At 36.2% G+C, this 19,407-nt stretch overlaps 1 protein-coding gene across 7 annotated transcripts in view; it reads right to left on the reverse strand.

Annotated features, from left to right (window-relative positions):
• PRKAA1 (protein kinase AMP-activated catalytic subunit alpha 1) overlaps positions 1–19,407 on the reverse strand; it is a 33,698-nt gene that overhangs the window by 4,563 nt on the left and 9,728 nt on the right. For 4 of the 7 annotated variants that reach the window (XM_026506874.4, XM_048224380.2, XM_026506876.4 and 1 more), the window contains 8 exons: positions 14,036–14,177; positions 12,282–12,375; positions 11,797–11,841; positions 8,492–8,636; positions 7,061–7,148; positions 4,695–4,919; positions 2,817–3,303; positions 2,578–2,704 (listed from right to left, as the gene is read on the reverse strand). In XM_026506874.4, the coding sequence (XP_026362659.1) occupies positions 2,578–2,704; positions 2,817–3,303; positions 4,695–4,919; positions 7,061–7,148; positions 8,492–8,636; positions 11,797–11,841; positions 12,282–12,375; positions 14,036–14,177 (1,353 nt within the window). The remainder of the gene's footprint in view (positions 1–2,577; positions 2,705–2,816; positions 3,304–4,694; positions 4,920–7,060; positions 7,149–8,491; positions 8,637–11,796; positions 11,842–12,281; positions 12,376–14,035; positions 14,178–19,407) is intronic. The other 3 variants (XM_026506875.4, XM_057312219.1, XM_048224382.2) reach the window with 2 other exon arrangements.

The raw sequence follows: 19,407 nt of genomic DNA on the forward strand, positions 1-19,407 counted from the left end.
TTTCAGCTCAGGTCATGATCTCAGGGTCATGGGACTGAACCCCACATAGGGCTCCATGCTCAATGGGGAGCCTGCTTGGGATTCTCTGTCTCCCTCTGCCCCTTTCCCTCTCACTCTCTCTCACTCTCAAATAAATAAATCTTTTTCAACATTTTTTTAAAAGCTTTTATTTATTAGAGAGGACGTGAGAGAGAGAGCACGAGCAGGGGGAGCAGCAGAGGGAGCAGCAGACTCCCCGCTGAGCAGGGAGCCCATGTGGGACTGGATCCCAGGACCCTGGGATCATGACCTGAGCCAAAGGTAGACCTTTAACCAACTGAGCCATCCAGGCACCCCTAAATAAATCTTTAAAAAAAAAAATTTCAAACCATATTTGGTATCACACCATTTACTAAAAGTCTATTATAGTCTACTCATATACATACACTGGCATATAAGATATTTTTCCCATTTAAAAATAAACACAACAGGAGCACCTGGGTGGCTCAGTCGGTTAATCGGCTACCTTCAGCCCAAGTCATGATCCCAGAGTCCTGGGATTGAGCCCCACATCCGGCTCCTTACTCAGCAGGACACTGCTTCTCCCTTTCCCTCTGTTTGCCATTCCCCCTGCTTGTTCATTCTCTCTCTCTAATAAATAAATAAAATCTTTAAAAATAAATAAATAAATAAATAAAATACAAATAAATAAAAACAAGAACAAAAACGTCTGCTTTCTGCTATTAATAATTTATCTCAACTTAATCACTCTAAATAGTTAAGATATTCTAGCAAACTATACATAACAGTAATCAAAGACATATTTTCTAAGTACAGGTTTTCATTTTCAAACTATTAAAACAGTAAAATAATATGTATCGTTTCTTTAAAAAAGTTCAAGGAGGTACTTGAAAGATTTTATACTGCAGTAATGTCATCATTTTGATGACCAATTAAAATACCCAACTTAAAAAGTTTGACTATTTCAGTGATTTGATCATCAGATTGTCTCTGATTGTTTATGACTGTAGGTAAATAGAAATGCACAACAGGGGCGCCTGGGTGGCACAGCAGTTAAGCGTCTGCCTTCGGCTCAGGGCGTGATCCCGGCGTTATGGGATCGATCCCCACATCAGGCTCTTCCGCTATGAGCCTGCTTCTTCCTCTCCCACTCCTCCTGCTTGTGTTCCCTCTCTCACTGGCTGTCTCTATCGCTGTCAAATAAATAAATAAAATCTTTAAAAAAAAAAAAAGAAATGCACAAGTCTAAAATTAAGGTTAACAATGTCACTTTAAACTAATTATGACAGTTATCTTGAAGGTAAGATGCTTTAGTCCCAGGAATCCTTATATAGTGCCTTTATATAAAAGTGATCTATTATTGGGGCGCCTGGGTGGCACAGCGGTTAAGCATCTGCCTTCGATTCAGGGCGTGATCCCGGCGTTCCGGGATCGAGCCCCACATCAGGCTCTTCCGCTATGAGCCTGCTTCTTCCTCTCCCACTCCCCCTGCTTGTGTTCCCTCTCTCGCTGGCTGTCTCTATCGCTGTCAAATAAATAAATAAAATCTTTAAAAAAAAAAAAAAGAAATGCACAAGTCTAAAATTAAGGTTAACAATGTCACTTTAAACTAATTATGACAGTTATCTTGAAGGTAAGATGCTTTAGTCCCAGGAATCCTTATATAGTGCCTTTATATAAAAGTGATCTATTATTGGGGCGCCTGGGTGGCTCAGTCGGTTAAGCATCTGCCTTCAGCTCAGGTCATGATCTCAGGGTCCTGGGATAGAGCCCTGCATTGGGCTCCCTGCTCAGCAGGGAGCCTGCTTCTCCCTCTCCCTCTTCCTCTTCCTGCCGCTCCCCCCTGCTTGTGTGCTCTCTCTCTGTCTGTATCAAATAAACAAAATCTTTAAAAAAAAAAAAAAAGTGATCTATTATTTAAGAACACTTTACTGAGAGATAGATAAAATTGGAATCATGTAACCCTCACAAAACTAATAAAGGAGGCATATCTCTGATATGTCTCTAGTGTCAAGCTGGGAGCAAAAGCCTGGGTGAGAAGAGAAAAATAACCCTGAGTCCCTAACCTGTCCAAAACATTTTCTCTCAGTCTCCTGCAAGAAACCTTACTTGTCAAATAATTTCTTGTCCTATGAGCTAATCAAATCTGTTCACATTGCCTTATCAATCAACTCTAAAAGCTAACTGTACTTTAATTCTTGAATGAAAAATAAAAATATTAAATATCAGATATAAAAAAATACTTAATAAAAAGTCAACATTTATTTCCAAATAAAACATTTCATCTTACCAAAATGAACCAACCCAAAAAACAGAAATTGTGGCAGAAACTATTACTTTGAGATCAGACTGCATCTGGCTTTAAGACAATCTTAAAAGGACAATACACTGTATGATTACAAGAAAAACACGATTCACAAATGTTGACATCACAGAGGCACAAAATCACATTTTATATCTTTAGCTATTGAATTACTAGGAACAATTCAAGAAGCTTCAAAAGAATCAAAGACTAAAAAGCCAAGTTAGGTAACAAGTCTAGTATGTCAACTATGTTGTTTTGTGGGACGTACATACCATCAATACTACGGAAATCCAGTAAGTATGTTCTACTATCCACTTGGTATAACTGCAGACTCATTTTGGAGTATGTACTTGTCACAGGATTCTTCCTTCGAACACGCAAATAATAGGGGTTTACAACCTAGTGTATGGTATGGACAAAAACAAAAATCAAAAGAAATTCCTCTAGAAAAGATTTTATAGGCTACAGGTTTTCCAAATGTGCTTATAATCAGAATGCCTTTCTCTCTTACCTTCCATTCATAATCCAGCTGTTTAATTGCTCTACAAACTTCTGCCATGATATCATTCGGTCGACTTTGACTTCTAATTCCCAAATGCCATTTTGCTTTCCTTACACCTTGGTGTTTGGATTTCTGTGGATTTAATTCATCGAGGGTGTGGCGTGCTCTTGGTGTTTCAGCAACCAAGAATGGTACTCTTTCAGGATGGGGCCGAGTGAAGTGGTGATCATCGAGAAAAGAATCAGGTGGGCTTGTCGCCAAGTAAAAATCTTTGGCCTCATTCATTATTCTCCTGTTATCTATTATGAGGTGGTAGGCAACTGCCAAAGGGTCCTGGTGATTTCTGTTATAAAGGCAGCTCAGAACCTCCTCTTCTGAGCACTCAAATTTTTCACATACTTCTTTTAAGGCTTCATCATCAATCATGGTTGAACTGTATGATGGATCCTCGGGAAAAAGATATTTTGGAAGATCTTGTTTAAACCATTCATGTTCCCTAAGAGAAAATGGCAGGGTCAGGAGGAAGATTTTGAGTAGAGATGAGACTACAAGTAACAGTTTGGGGAATTTAGGATATAGATTCATTTATATTTATATTCATATTGTATTTTCATTTTTTCAAACTGAGACTTTCCTCTTCTGGCTCACATTTCATTGTGTATACTGGAGGAAATGCTCCAACCTCCTTCTGGTTTTAAGAGGGAGAAAGCAGTGCTGTACCAACAGGAAAAGAAACGTCTACACTTTTCCTTAAAGTTTTGGCATAAATGACAATGACAAACAAATGATGAAGACCAGCTTATTTCCACCTCAAAAAGAACATATTCTGCGGCTTCATTGTAATTCTCTTTTGAAATAATGTTAGGTGAAAAAACCAAAACAGACAAGTATCATTCACTGAATGCTTATTATGTGGTAGGTTTTAGGCTAAACACTTCCTATACATTATCTCATCTCATAAAACAACTCTATGAAGTTAAGAACATCTCCTCATTTTTAATGAAGGAACTGAGAGTTTCCTAACTTCATATATAAAAGGATATGTTTGACCTGAACTGTGTCAAAAACTGCTAAAACGATAAACATCAAGAAAGGAAAACACCCAAAGAACAATGACTATCTTCTGGGTGACAGAATTAAAGATCATTTTAGTTCTCTATTTTTTGGGTGTTTTCTAAGTCTTTTCCAGTCGTCACGTACTACATTTAAATTGGAAAAAAACATGTAAAAGATAAGAAACAGCATCTTTCATTTAGATATTTTAAATTTTAGAGAATGATTTGTCCTTTTTCAGTGGCGGTACAAACATGCCCCTCCATATAAAACTTACAAACCTGTTAATTTCACATGTGATTCAATGTATACTACCCCAAAACCACACGTCATTGATTAAATTAAACTGTCCTCATTACTTGAGATGAACAAAAGAAAAAACAGAGTAACTGAAAAGATCAGAACTCAAATAGTGACACAGAAATTTACTACTACTGAAAAGCATTAATCCTAATGAGAATACATAAAAGTCAAATATGAGGCATACTACAGAAAATCTTAAAGAACCACTACAAATGTAAAATCCCACCAGGGTCCTTTTTATTTCACATTAGTTATTTTTTCAAATTTAAAAACGAATGTAATATTCACTGTTACAATTTCAAAGAAAGATCCATAAGTAAAAAGTGAAAGTCCTCCCTACTACTAATCTTACCCGAATAGCCTGTTTAATGTGTATTTTTAAATACCAAAATACAATAAATGTGCCTATATACTATATTTTTTCAACATAAAATTGGCGCTACATTGTACATTCTGTCTGCAACTTATTCTTTCACTTAACTTGTATCATTGAAACTATTAGATCTGATAATCTCCAAGCTGCATTATTACCTGATATCTTTGATTGTGGCCCTCTTCATGGGATCCACCTGTAGCATATGTTTCAAAAGGCTAATCACAGACGGATTTAAATACTGAGGGGTATAAAAGATCCCATCACATATCTTCTTAAAAAGAGTTGGCACATGATCATCATCAAATGGAAGGGTTCCACATAATAAAGCATAGAGAATAACCCCACTGCTCCATATATCTACCTCTGGACCTGCATACAATCTGTAACAAGAAATATCAATTGGATGAAATAATCACTAGTAACTTGAGAGTCAATCAATTAACCAAAAATTTTAAATATGGATACTTCATAAAGAATTATTACAGTATGGTTTCTATAGTCATTGCTACACACTACACATCAAGATTCTATACTAATTCTATCAGTATTTTCTTTTAAAACAAGTCAAGAATTTTAAGTTTAGACTACAGCTAAAATTTTGTTCTTACTGCCTTACCATGGTCCTTGTAACATCAATTAAGAATGTTCTTTAGTGATGAACTCTAAACCCACTCTGTCCCAATTGCCCAAGACCTCCTACCAAGGCAAAAGGGGCCTGAGGCTGTGGAAGAAAGCCAAGCTGACTGGTTCACAGAAGATTCTAAACTGGTATTTGCAATATACTGTAGCCAACTGACTTAACTACCACAGGCTGTTGGGTCAAAGTCTGGTTTTGGGGAAAGGATGTCTATAAACTGATCAAATAAATTGTTGAACTGATCCATAAATACTGCTTTGAGTAAAAGTTCCCGTTCATCCAGACCTCACAGGAAGACTTTATCCAAACTGGAAAAGTAGACTTCAGTAATGGCCCATGTATATATGCACATTTCAATACATTTCTTTTGTTTATTTAATTAACACTGCCGCCAGGTCTTGAATTGTATTCTTTCAAAACAATTTACATGACACAAATGAAGTAATTTAAAAACATTTTTTAACATTAAGCTGATATAAAAAGATAATGAACCTTGACAAATTTAAAATTAGATACTTCTGCATTATTCATAGCCTTGCCTTTACCCAAATATAATTTCTCTGAGCAGACTAGGCAAGCAAGCTTATGAAAACAGACAGAAAATACTGTAATATTTCCTCATTCTGAATTAGGATGTGAAACATCCAAACAAAGAAACATGATTTGAGTGTAAAGTTATTAAAAGTTAATTACAAAAATTAGTAAACAAACTTAGCCGTCTGTTTTCAATCTCAGTAGAAGAGTGAAGAACAATTACTCTTTAGAAAATTAAATTTTCCTGCCATCTAAGCTATTTGAAAAGCTGCACTGTACAAAGATCCTCATGTTCTCAATGCCAGTGATCAGTAATTGAGAGGTTAGAATTCTTATAATGTTGTAGTCTCTAGAAGATTTAAAAATGAAAAATTCAAAATAAATGAGTCTGAAGATTTTATCATACTTCAATTCCCCAAGACACCTTAGCATAAACAAAAAGCTACTACAAAATGCCTTTCTATCGGTGTGCCTGGGTAGCTCGGTCAGTTAAGCATCCAACTCTTATTTCGGCTCAGGTCATGATCTCAGGGTTCTGGGATCAGGCTCTGGGCCCTGGGCTCTGGGCTCCGGGCTCCACACTCAGCGCTCGAGGATTTCTCTCCCTCTCCTGCCCCACCCACAACTCAGGCACGTGTGGGCTAGCTCGCTCACACTCTCTCTGTAAAATAAACATATCTTTAAAAAAATGCCTTCTATCTGAAAAATTAAAGGTACACTATTACACTTTTAACTCTTAATCTACGTAAGCCATTTCTAACTAGCAGGTATTTCTATATTCAAGTTTTTAATGTCTGACCTTTAAAACTTGCTAGTTTTAGGGTGCCTGTGGCTCAGTCGGTTGGGCCTCTGACTCTTGATTTTGGCTCAGGTTGTGATCTCAGGGTCCTGAGAGTGAGACCACCCCTCCCCCCCATCAGACTCCATGCTCTGGAGGGAGTTTGCTTAGGATTCTCTCTCTCCGGCTCCCTGCCCCCACCTGCCCCCTCACACGTCCACACCTGTGTGCTCTCTCTCTAAAATAAATAAATAAATCTTTAAAGAAAAAAAAAAATCTTCTAGTTTTAAACCTTCAATTTCTTCTACGGGGGAAAAAAGTGAGAAGTATTCTCATCTAACTACTTTAAATATGGTATTGACTTGCAAACCAATATTCTATTCTATAAATGGAATCCTTAATTCTTACTCACGTCTTATTCTTAAAACATAACACTTTCTGGATAAGGAAAGAAAAAGCCTTACATGTCTTTCCTTTCACTAGAATTTAATATGACACTAGGACAGACAAAGTCTAAGAGAAAAAGCCAATTACAAATGTACTGGGGTGGAAGAAAGGGCGTCAAATACTACCTTCCTGAAATTACTTCTGGTGCAGCATAGTTGGGTGAGCCGCAACTTGTTCTTAAGAATTCACCATCTGACATCATGTTTGAAAGACCTGAAAACGCACAAAACCATCTATTCAAGACTTCCCAAGGACAAAAATAAAAACAAAACTCCATTGAACAGTAAAATTGAGTTTGCACTGAAGTGATAAATCATCATTTTGTCCTTTGCTACAACAAATTCTGTCTTTACTGTTCCCAAATATTTTGCCATTATGCCCTAAAATTTGTAATCTATTTCAACATTTAAAGTTAGTGCTTTACTGGAATATGATGAGTATATATTAAGCTACTGGTTATTCTCTTACAAGAATAAACTTGGCATATTTAAATTTATTAGTACAGAAACTACTAGGGAAAAAAACGTACAACAGATGAGTAGAAGAATTAAAATTCAACGTTTCTATTAACCTCTGTTCTGATTCTTTAAAAAATAAAAAACAGTAACTTTGAATATCAAAGTTTCCTCATAGTTTTACTCCAGGAAGAAACCTCTGCCTCCTCAAAAATGAACTGGATAAAAATTATCACACCAGGAGCGCCTGGCTGGCTCAGTTGCCAGCACACAGCTCTTATTCTCAGGACCGTGAGTTCAAGCGCCAGTTTGGGTATAGAGATTATTTAAAAATAAAATCTTTAAAAAAAAAAAACAAAAAAACAAATAGTCATCATTATGACAACTGAGGAATAAGGAAGTCAAATAATTTAGTCAGTTACAACAGAAGTAGCAAACCCGTAGCTCAGAGCTGACAGGCAGTGCTCAATGAATCTCTATAGATTAAAATACATATATCCCGAAGTGAGGAAAATAGTTCTAACAATCTCCTCTGATTTGAACTGAAGCTAAGCGAAAGAGAGTTGCAGAGATTCATTTTCTTAGATTTAATAATGTCAGCTGCAACTTACACAGAAAATAAAGGAAAAATAAGTTCATTTTTGAAAATCAAAATAATGTTCCTCCAAGCTGAATTATGCTTTTCTATCATTCAAAATATTGTACTTTTTTAAAAAATAATTTTGTTATTTTAATTTACTTTCTGGCTTTCAGAGCTTGAGTAACTCCATTCCAGTCTCTTTCCTCTTGCTCTATACTTGATCAAAAGAACACACTAGAAACAAGGTTACTAACTTTTTCACAAACAATAGTCTCAAATCGAATGATGCTCTGAAGGCTGCCAACTTAAATTATTTGCCTCCTGTCAGCTCAATTTTAAAGACATAAAGCTAAAAAGAGAATTCCTTATCTCTTCTCCTTTTTGTATGCTCATAGACAAAATGGCGAGGATACACTATTTTGGGGTACCCGATCCATTGCACAGAAGTAAAAGTTATCTGAAGGATGCTACTGATGTTTGTTGAGCATAATGAATATGTGAAACTGTAAGAATCTCCTTACCAAAATCAGCTATCTTTGCATTCATGTGTGCATCAAGCAGGACATTTTCAGGTTTCAGATCTCTATGGACCACCATATGCCTGTGACAGTAATCCACACCAGAAAGGATCTGTTGAAACAGACGCCGACTTTCTTTCTCATCCAGCTAAGAAAAGTAGAGAGGCATTTTAAAGGTGTGTTTTTTCAGAAGAAATTCTTCTACCTACAATTCTCCAAACTATAAGACTGTCAAAATGCATGAAACCTTCCAAATGAACCTCATCCTGAGATACTTTTGAAATGGGGAGGAGACGGATATATACAGCACAAAATGCTAAGAGGATCTTGGAACCGAAATCAGTAACTCAACTTTCTGTTACCACTTTGTGACTACATTGTAACAGCTTGCTTTCCTCTATATTTCATGAGCTATGTCAAATAGTTTCAATTTCTACTTGAAACTAGATGTGTTTTCTCCTATAAATTGGAAATGTTTAATCCTCCATTCCTTTAACAAATATTTATTGAACATCTTCAATGCGCCATGCACTGTTTAGACACTCAAGATACAGCAATGAATAAGACAAAGGCCCTAATCTAGCTGATGAAAATAGACAATAAATAAATATAACATCAAGGAGTGTTTTGAAGAAATATAAAGCAGAATAAGGGCACAGAGAATTATGTTGGGGTAGATGATATTATTTTAGACTATATGAGGAAGTAACATTCAAGATTTTTAGTGAATTAGCAAGCAATCAAATTATATGTCCTGAAATAAAGACATTTTAGTTTTAACAAAAGAAAAACCTTTATTCATTTGTTTTATAAAATATAAAAAGCATGTATCTTTAGTCTGTTTTCTGAAAATAGTTATCTTATGTAGCAACTAACATTTTTAAAAATATTCTTTAAAAACTTCTCACTCAAAACAAAAACAAAAACAAACTTCTCATTCATGCACATTTCTTGTTTCATGATTTTTTTTCCCAAAAGTCATAACCATTACTTGGATGAGCCTGCACCAAGAAGTCACATTTAAAAAACAGCCTATTAATTCTCTAGACAAAGGACTCTAACATGCAATTCTCTAACAGAGGCCACAAATTAGCATTCTAAAACCAGACTTCTACACTTCACATGGCATGGACAATCTAGGAGAAAAGATAAACTAGTAATTTCTTTTGAAAGCAAAATTAAACTACTAAAGTACTATGAGATACCCTTCCTCTAGAGAAAATAACAATGTGTTAGCAATCTCATTTATTCCTAGAAGAAATGTAGGTTCACTTTTTAATACAACTTTATATCAAATATACTAAAGGAAAAAAAGAATGTATCCTAAATGTGAAAGAAAACTTAACTGATTAAACAAAATATAATAGGTAAACTAAACAGGCTACAAAAATTAAAATTATACTATATTGACAATACAGTAAAAAAGATGAAGGAGGAGAAGTCTACAAAGGAATATTAGAAAAGTTAAAGCATATTTCCAGTTAAACATGGCAGATTGAACCTTTTGTCACAGTTTGAAACATCACTAAAATGACAGCATATAAAGACAAAAAGAGCAAGAGAAGTGACAACAGTCATCAAGAGGAGTTGATGGGCATTAAGGAGGGCACTTGATGTAATGAGCACTGGGTGTTATACAGAACTGATCAATCACTAAATTCTACCCCTGAAACTAATAATACACTATATGTTAACTAAATTGAATTTAAATAAAAAATTTAAAAAGAAAAAAAGAGGAATCACCAAACTGTAGAATGGATGAACAGTGATAAAGACTTCACCAAACAGAGAGTGCAGAAACCTAAGCCCACAGGGGTGGAAACCAATAATAAAATAGCCTACACACAGAACCCTGGAAAAGCTTAGAAAGCCTTGGGAATTTGGGAAGGGAGAAATGAAAGGAGGACTAAAAACAGGACAATCGGCTAAAGTAAGAAGTTTTAAACGCACCCCAACTGGCGAATAAGACCCATGATTTACTCTTTAGGAAGCCTGAACCAGCTCTGTTCTCAAGGACCCCAAGGCAGGGATGAGGCACCAGAAGGAAAACATGGGGATTAAGTGGAAGTCAACCTACTAACTACTGAGACTTACAGGCCTCTTCCCAATTCAGCTCTCAGAGTACTGACAGCTAAGCTAAGACCCTCAAGGGAATTGGAAGGTTTCTTCTGGAGCAACTTTCTGATCTAAGGAAAAATATTTGAAATTACGGACATTTGGTATACCCTAATAAAATGGACAGATCCCTACCTACTCAACCAATCAATAAATTCCACCTACATAAGCTTAGCATTTAGTACCTCACTCAAATAAATATAAGTGGACAACCAAGAATCACCAGACATCTGAGGAAGGGCCATGGACAAAAGACCAAGACCAATAAAATGGAGCAGAGAAGGTACAACAACAATGCAGGAAACAGATGAAGACTTACACACACACACACACACACACACACACACACCAATTGTCGTCTCTTAACTATAGAGAACAAACTTATGGTTGGTTACCAGAGGGGAGATGAGTGGGGGGATGGGTGAAATGGTTATGGGGATTAAGAATACACTTATCATGATGAACACTGAGTAATGTACAGAATTGCTGAATCACTACATTGTACACCTGAAACTAATATAACTGTGTGTTAATTATACTGGAATTAAAATTAAAAACTTTTAAAAAAGCCTAATTGTTATCCTCAGACAGATAAGATTACTGTATCTGCGGAGCAGAAATGGCTATTTAAAAAAGAAAACTTCAGAAAACAAGAAAGATTGTTGAAACAGAAAATATGACAGCTGAAATGTTAATATGCAACAGGTAAAACTGAAGAAAATTCCCATAATGTAAAGCAAAATGACTAAGAAAAGACAAATGGAAGAGATAAGAAAACAAGATACCAATTCAACTTGTGCCTGTTTCCTAGGCATAACATGGTGGGGGGAGGGAGGGTTAGTGAAGAGAGGTAGAATACCTGAAAATGGAAATGAACCATGTTAAAAATGGAAAAATCAAAATTAATTTGGTTATTTAATGAGCTTGGTTTTGATGAATGTAAACAGATATGCCATATAGAACAAATGAATGAATGATATAAAGAACTTCAGACTGTGAGGGGTGAAAATGGCTTCTCATTGCTAGATACAGGTCTTCTAGAAAGACGTTTCAGCATACCACATAACCTGGGTATGAGAAAAAATATGGGCGGCAGCGGCAGTGTTCACTTTTTGGATCTGTAACTTAAGATACTGTTTCAAATGCCTTCTAAAGTTCTTTCCAACTCTAAATTCTTTAAATCTAATTCCTACCTCCTTCATGGAGCCTGTTCTTACTACTCCAGGTACATCAGATTTCTGAAACCAAAAAATGAATGCAATTTAAATGTGGCTAGGGTTGACTAGCAAGGCCTAGATCTTTAAGTATTAATATATTTTGTAAGGATTAAATATATACTTCAAGATGTATGTTACAAGTATTTGTATACCCCAAAAGCATGAGTACAAGGATCATGAGTTCTGAGGTCTCAATCCAACTCTGTCATTAATAAATCAGGTGACTTTGAGTAAACACATAAACTGTGAGTCTCAGCTTCCACATCTGTGTAAGCAGGCTAAGGAAATAATCTTTAAGGTCTTTTCTAACTCTAAAGAGTCTATGATTCTAGACAAATATATGACTAAGGGAACTAGTTTCTAAGTAGATCTCTTGACAAAATCACTTTCTGACATCTTGAAGCTAGTAAGGAATAAGGGAAGTTATGAAATATATACAGGATTAAATCAGAACTGCTTACCCTTCCATTTTTACAGATATAATCAAATAGCTCTCCTCCTGAGACATATTCCATCACCATGAAAATATCAGATGGTGTACTGATGACCTGGTACCTGGTGAGAGAAAACATTATCTACCAATATTAAAACATGTATATTCATTCATTCAGTAAATATTCACTAAGCGCCATAATATAGCAGGCACTGTGCTAGAAGCTGGGAAAACTGCAGGGAACAAAACAAATTCTCTGCCTTCATGGAGTTCATATTCCAGGAGCCAGGAAACAGACACTAAATAAATAAGCAATATCTCAGGTGGTGGAACATGCTGTGAAGAGAAACAAAGCAAACTAAGGGGAATCTCTCACACAGGGTGCTTAAGGGAGGACCCTCCGATAAAGTAACATTTGAGCAGAACCTGACAGACAGGAGCAAATATACCACCATGGTCTAGGAAGAAGGTGAACCAGGCAAACAGAACAGCAAGTGCAAAGGCCCTAAGGCAGAAGCCTGCCTGGCATGTTTGAAGAATGGTAAGAAGGCTAAGCAGAGTGAGCTGGCAGAGAGAAATAGGATATGGAGTCAAAGAGGTAACTGGAGATGAGAGGACAGAGAACCTTACAAGCCAAGGTAAAGCTTTGGCTTCTACTCTAAGGGAGATGCAAAGCTATTGAAGGTTTTAAGCAAAGTAATCATGTGGTCTGATCTATTAAAAAGGTAGCTTTAATTTATAGCAGCAATGTGAAGAACTGACTGTAGATGGAAAAGGGGGAAGCAGGAGGCTGCTTCAGGAGTCCATGACAGAGATGATGGTGGCTCAAACAAGGTTGATGGCAATGAAGGAACTGAGAAACACTCAGATCCTAGATCTATTTTGAAGAAAGAGATGGAATGGATGCTAGGAAGTGATAGAAACAAAAAGTTAAGTATAGTTCCTATGTTTCTGCCCTAAGGAACTGGATATTTACTCAGAGGGTGAGAAGGTGTGAAGAGCAGGTTGGGGGGAGGGTAACAGAAAGTTCAGTTCTGGCATCCAAATGGAGATGTACAGTAGGCAGTGGGTGTATGAAACTGGGATTCAGGAAAGAGGTATGAAAGCAGGAGATGTGTACTTAGGGGTCATCAGCACTCATATGCACCTTAAAACCATGGCATCTCAGCAAATGAGAAGAGGTGAGAGTGAAACAAATTTTGAGCCAGCCAGTTCAGTATAAAAGCCTGAGCAGTTGTAACTGACAGCCCGCATAAGAAAACTGAGCAATAAGTAAATTCTATGTAGATCCTACAATTGGCAACTATAAAATCACCATAATACTACAACTGCCCTTCTGAATACTGGATTCCTGAAATTCTATCATTTGTTATTTGTTTTATCAGATATAAGCAGCTTGGGGGAAAACCCTTTCTACTGCCTTTCTCCTGTCTTTAGTGAGACTAAGTGACATCATGTGAAATTTGGAGGTCAACATTTTCTACTAGTAAATCATTGTTGGTCCTACAGCAATAGGGGCACAAAAAGTTATCTATCACATGGCATGTCCAGAAGACAAGAAAGAATGAGAAAGTTAACAGCTGATAAGCACAAGGGCAAAACATGGACATAGGTTTAAGGGACCATGAATGGGGTTAGATAAATACATGAACAGGCAGAAATTTTAAAACCTTGAGGGATGACTCAAGAAATGTCAGTCATCTTTCTCACTTGTCAGATGAAGTAGGTTAACAAAAATGATTAAAAAATGATATGACTATATTTAATATAATCAGATCTTACAGTTTAATTATATGAGGATGCCTGAAAAGCTTGAGGTTCTGAATTTCTCTGCGGATTTTTCCTACCACATCAAGGCTTCGAATCTTCTGTCGATTGAGTATCTTCACAGCAACTTTATGTCCAGTCAATTCATGTTTGCCAACTGTAGGAGAAATAATTTTAACAAATTAGTGCCAGGCTTCATTAATAACATTTTAGATGTATTCTAAGAGTAGTATCTCAGAAAATAATGAGCAAATTTAAGTTCCTTTCAGTTCTGCCTGATTTGCCCCTAAATCTTGTTTACATGTCCAAGAGTGATTAAGTGGGAGAATATATAGGAAACTGGTAAAAGTGGTTTCTTCCAGAAAGGAAAACTGGAAAGCTAACAGAAAGAGAAAGAAAAGAGACTTCCTTTTTGCTGTATACCTTTTTGCCCTTTTAAATTCTTACTTATTTTTTAGTTCTTAAGCTATCATACATACAAACTGAAATTAAAAAAAAAAAACAAGTATTTTCTTCTGGTGAACAATTCTATGGATTTTAACATGTAGAAATTGGTAAAGCCACCATTAGAATCAAATACGTAACAGTTTCATCATCCCAAAAAACTCCCTCATGCTACAGACACACTTCCCCTACCCATAAACCCTTTGAACATTTCAAATTTCAGTTCATGGACACGCAGTTTCTATTTTTAAGAATAAAAAAATTAAGTGATTGTCTTTCAATTTTGAATGCTATGCCCAGATAATCAATGGTGAGAGCAGAATTTAGTCTCCAAAAATTTACTTTTATTTACCTTTCTCTAGAACCCACTGTAAAATATATATTCTATCAAAATCAGGAAAATAAACCAAGAAAGATAATATCCAGTAAAGAAGGGATCCAGTACAGGAGAAAAACTAAGAGAATATGGTAATGAGGCAAAATCCTAGGTAACAGATGTGTAGAAGGCCTGGAGACAACAAATCCAGACAGAAATGCGACAGAGAATCCAAGACGGCTGGGGGAAGGGGAGACTGATAAATTATCTTACAGGTTTGAAAGTACAGAATATTGTACAGACAGAGATTTTGACAAAGGCATTTGAAGATATGGGAAATTTAGTCTCAGGTTCAAAGAAAACCAAGCAAATGGAAAAAACAAGCTAATTTAAAAACTGCAGAAAAAATTATAAATAAAGAAAATAGTCACAGTATTGGCTTGGCAAATAGTTTTTACACAGTCACAATTATGAAATGCTAAATATGGATTTTAAAGTATATTAGAAGAATGAGGATGTAAAAGAAAAGGTGTAAGAGAACTGAAATCCTTATGTACCATAATAGAAAGACAACAACAACTACAACAAAAATCCATCAACGAGAATTAAGAAATAGCTTGTATGCATGCATAGATCAATTAGAAATATGGAGGTTTAAAAAAAAAACCAAAACCTAGAGGTAAATACTGGAAGAAAAGAGAGTGAGGGTAAGGAATTCTGTTTTATAAATATGCCTCCTAGCACTATTTGACTTTTTGAAATATACATGTATCAAGTTTGTTTTTTGGGTTTTTTTTAATAAGTGACTTAGGGTTTTGGCTTTTTAGGAAGAAAATGTTCTCTTCTAAATTAGAACATAGTCTGTAAGACCAATAGCTGAGAGCTTTCCCTGGCAATCTTGGTAATTACCAGATGAAAAGCAAAGATAATGATAAATAAGAAATCCCTTCTTAGTTATTTATGTTTGTTATGTACTAAATTGTGTCTCCCTCAAAATTCGTATGTTGAAACCCTAACCCTGGTCTCAGAATGTGACAGTATTTGGAGATAGGGCCTTTAAAGAAATGACTGTTAAAATAAAACAGTTTTGGTAGGTCCTAATCCACCCTGACTCATGATCTCCTTCTAAGAGGAAATCTGGACACACAGAGAGACAGCAGGGTACACGCAGGAAACAGTGTGAGGACACAGGGAGGAGGCAGCCATCTGCGAGCTAAGGAGAGGCCTCAGAAGACACCAACCGTACCAAAACCTTGATCTCAAACTTTTAGCCTCCAGACTGTTGAGAAAGTATCTGTTGTTAAAGCCATTCAGTCTGTGGTTATTTTGTTATGGAAACCCTTAGCAGATTAATACAATACTTCTTACTATTTCCAAGTTGAAAACTCAACATTGATATTTTAAACTTATGTTTAAAACATTATATTAAACAAAGAATTCTTCCTCATTAGTCCAATCTAACTAGGCCTTCCCCCTTGATCTGGGATTTGGGATGAAGCTGAGCCTGCCCACCCTTTAAAAACCCTCCAGGATTATGAACCACTGCAGGTTTTTAAAGCAGGGCAGCAACAAGATAAATTATGTTTCTAAAAGACAAAAAGACTCATTGCTTGCTCCTCACTTAATATGTGCTCTTGATGATTTAACAATAAAAAGCATAGAATTTTAGAAACTAAACTAAACTAAAGAGAACTCTACAGGTCATCAGGTCCAATGGTTTTCAACAATTCAACATTCTCCCCCCCATCGCCTAACCAAGATAATGAGTGATGGGCTCTTCTGCCCCCTGCAGTTGAGAGGGGCAGGGATAGGTAATTCCTCATTACTTTGAATTTTTTTCAGCATTTGCTACTTTCCTTAAATGTTTTAATTAATAATATTAAATCCAAGGTTAGGTTATAGAGATATTTCACATTTGGAGAAAAAAGTCTTTGTTAAGTAAGACTCCAAGAAAAGTATTTAAGTCAGAGTAAGTCTCAGTCCTTTTCAAAAATACAATTTACCACCTAAATTCACCTTCCATTTTGTCCAGATTCTTTAACCTGCACAAACCTTCCACAATGCAAATCTTTCCAGCAAATGAACAAATGTGTAACTGCACCATAGTCTACCCTAACCCAAAGCATTATCACAGAATCAAAAATTTTTAAACTTACTACAATGTTTATGGAATCTCTAAATTTCTTATAACCACCATTTGTATAGCTCAACTAATCTCAAAACTATCCATGGCTAAGAAATTATAGAAGTTTCCTGAAAGACGGCAGAGTAAGAATGCACTGGACATACGTCCATCAAAAGCTCATTAAAACATACATGAAATCAGTGACAAAGAAAAGCCTATAATCATAGCTGAAACAGACTGTGAAAATTAGAAGCACATTCTAATTTCTGATAAGGCTTTCTCCAATCTCCTATACCAATCAGATGTGGGTAAGAGCAGTCAACTTGATTGTTAAACCCCAATTCAGGAAGTATCTTCTTTCTTAGACCTAGTGTGTTGATACCTGAACAACTAGTAATCTCATCCGTCCAACTACCCCCAAAATCTCCAAGCAATAGCTTAGTAGAAACCCTCTCTCATTAACTGCATAGCTGAAACAAGACTGAGAACAGCCTCAATACTGGATACAACTGGCAGACTCAGATTTGGAAAGGATGTGAAAGCAGAATCCATTTGGGACTGAACTCCAATTCATTACAAATCAGCCACAGTCCCCTCTCATATCCCACTCTGCTCAACCTAATTTCAACCAACTCCAGATGTATATTCTATCATTAAATAAGGAACTGGAATAGGAAATTCAAAGCATTCTCTCAAATTCATTCAGGTACTGAACATCTACTATATGCCAGTAACACTGCCACAGAAAACAGTACTGACCAAAAGCAACGTGGGTCCCTAGGACATTCCTGGCCTCTGAAGATGACCAAAATAACTGTAATATAGTAAGAAAAAACAAAAAGTTTTAAAGTACAAAAGACTAAAGCAAAAAGAATAAACATTAATAACGCTCGTCCAAGAACTGCATGAATCTTGTAGAAAAAATTAACTATCACAAGGTGATAAGAAATACAGAAGTTATGCAGCACCTGGCTGGCTCAATCAGTAAAGCATGGGACTCTTGATTTCCGGGTTGTAAGTTTGAGCCCCACACTGGGTGTAAAGATTACTTAAAAATAAAAACTTTTAAATTAAAAAAAAAAGGAAATAAAGAAATTACGAAATAAGAGCAGAGCAGGATGAATTTTACAACAGAACAATTAAAATCATTTAGAAAGCAGTAAGTTGCAGAATGTGAAAATGCAGAAAATTTTATTGAACACATACCAAAAATGAGGAAGAAATTTAGCAAGAAAAGGAGGGACGGTGATAGACAAAGAATAGGGAATCAAGTAAAATTCAACTTATGAGTAATAGGGAGTAGAATATTATTTCACCTGTGAGTAATAGAAGTCCGCTCCAAAAAAAGGCTAAATAAACAGAATAAAATCAATAACCAAACAATCAAGGCACAACTGAAGACTTTTTTTCTAATACATGAACATTTCGTCAAATTATAAATTAATTGGAATAAAGAGAGGCATATCTTCTTCATTTTTGAAGAGAAATGAAGTAGGACTGTATAAACAATATTCAAACAAAAATTGAATAGTAGCAGGAGAGGGGAGGTGTCATGACAGCCACTGTAACAAGATCAAATTCTGCCCCCCCAACACACAAAAACACATACTACTAAGTAATAAGCAGGGTACACGATCAGTTTTTTTTTTTAAGGGAAAACTGGTGCACTAATTCCTTTTCCATTGCTGGTATATCAACAGAATATTTCAGGGGAATAAAAGGGCAGCTGATATCGTAGAATAGCATTAAGAGTAATTTATTTTTTAAAAAATATGTAGTTCCCTTACTCAGAATTTAACTTAGAATTAAGCAGATTTAAAAATGTGCATAATTATTGGGCACCTGGGTGGCTCAGTCCTCCCACTCTCGGTTTGGCTCAGGTCATGATCTCATGTGTCCTGAGATAGATCCCCACACACGGGAGTCTGCCTGAAGATTCTCTCCCTCTGCCCCTCCCCACACTCATTCTTTTTCTCAAATAAATAAATCTTTTTTAAAATGTGCATAATTGGGGCGCCTGACTCAGTCAGTTAAGTGTCTGCCTTCGGCTCAGGATGTGATCCCAGGGTCCCGGGATCGAGCCACGCATTGAGCTCCCTGCTCAGTGGGGAGCTTGCTTCTCCCTCTCCCACTCCCCCTGTTTTGTGCTCTCTCTGTATCAAATAAATAAATAAAACCTTTAAAAAAAAAAAACAAAAAAAAATGTGCATATTTATTATAGTGTCTTATTTAAGATCAAAGACTACAAATAACCTAAATGATCAACTTCAGAGAACAGTTTATGCTATTATAACATAACAGACTCTCTCATAGGAAGACTATAGAAAATGTTCTTACAGAGGTGCCTGCTTGGCTTAGTTGTTAAGCGTCTGCCTTCGGCTCAGGTCATGATCCCAGGGTCCTGAGATCGAGCCCCACATCAGGCTCCCCACTCGCACCTGCTTGTGTTCCCCCTCTCTCTGTCTCTCTCACTCTGTCAAATAAATTTTTAAAAATCTTTTA

The sequence above is a fragment of the Ursus arctos genome, unplaced genomic scaffold (genome assembly GCF_023065955.2).
Source record: "Ursus arctos isolate Adak ecotype North America unplaced genomic scaffold, UrsArc2.0 scaffold_15, whole genome shotgun sequence".
Taxonomy (NCBI): Eukaryota; Metazoa; Chordata; class Mammalia; order Carnivora; family Ursidae; genus Ursus; species Ursus arctos.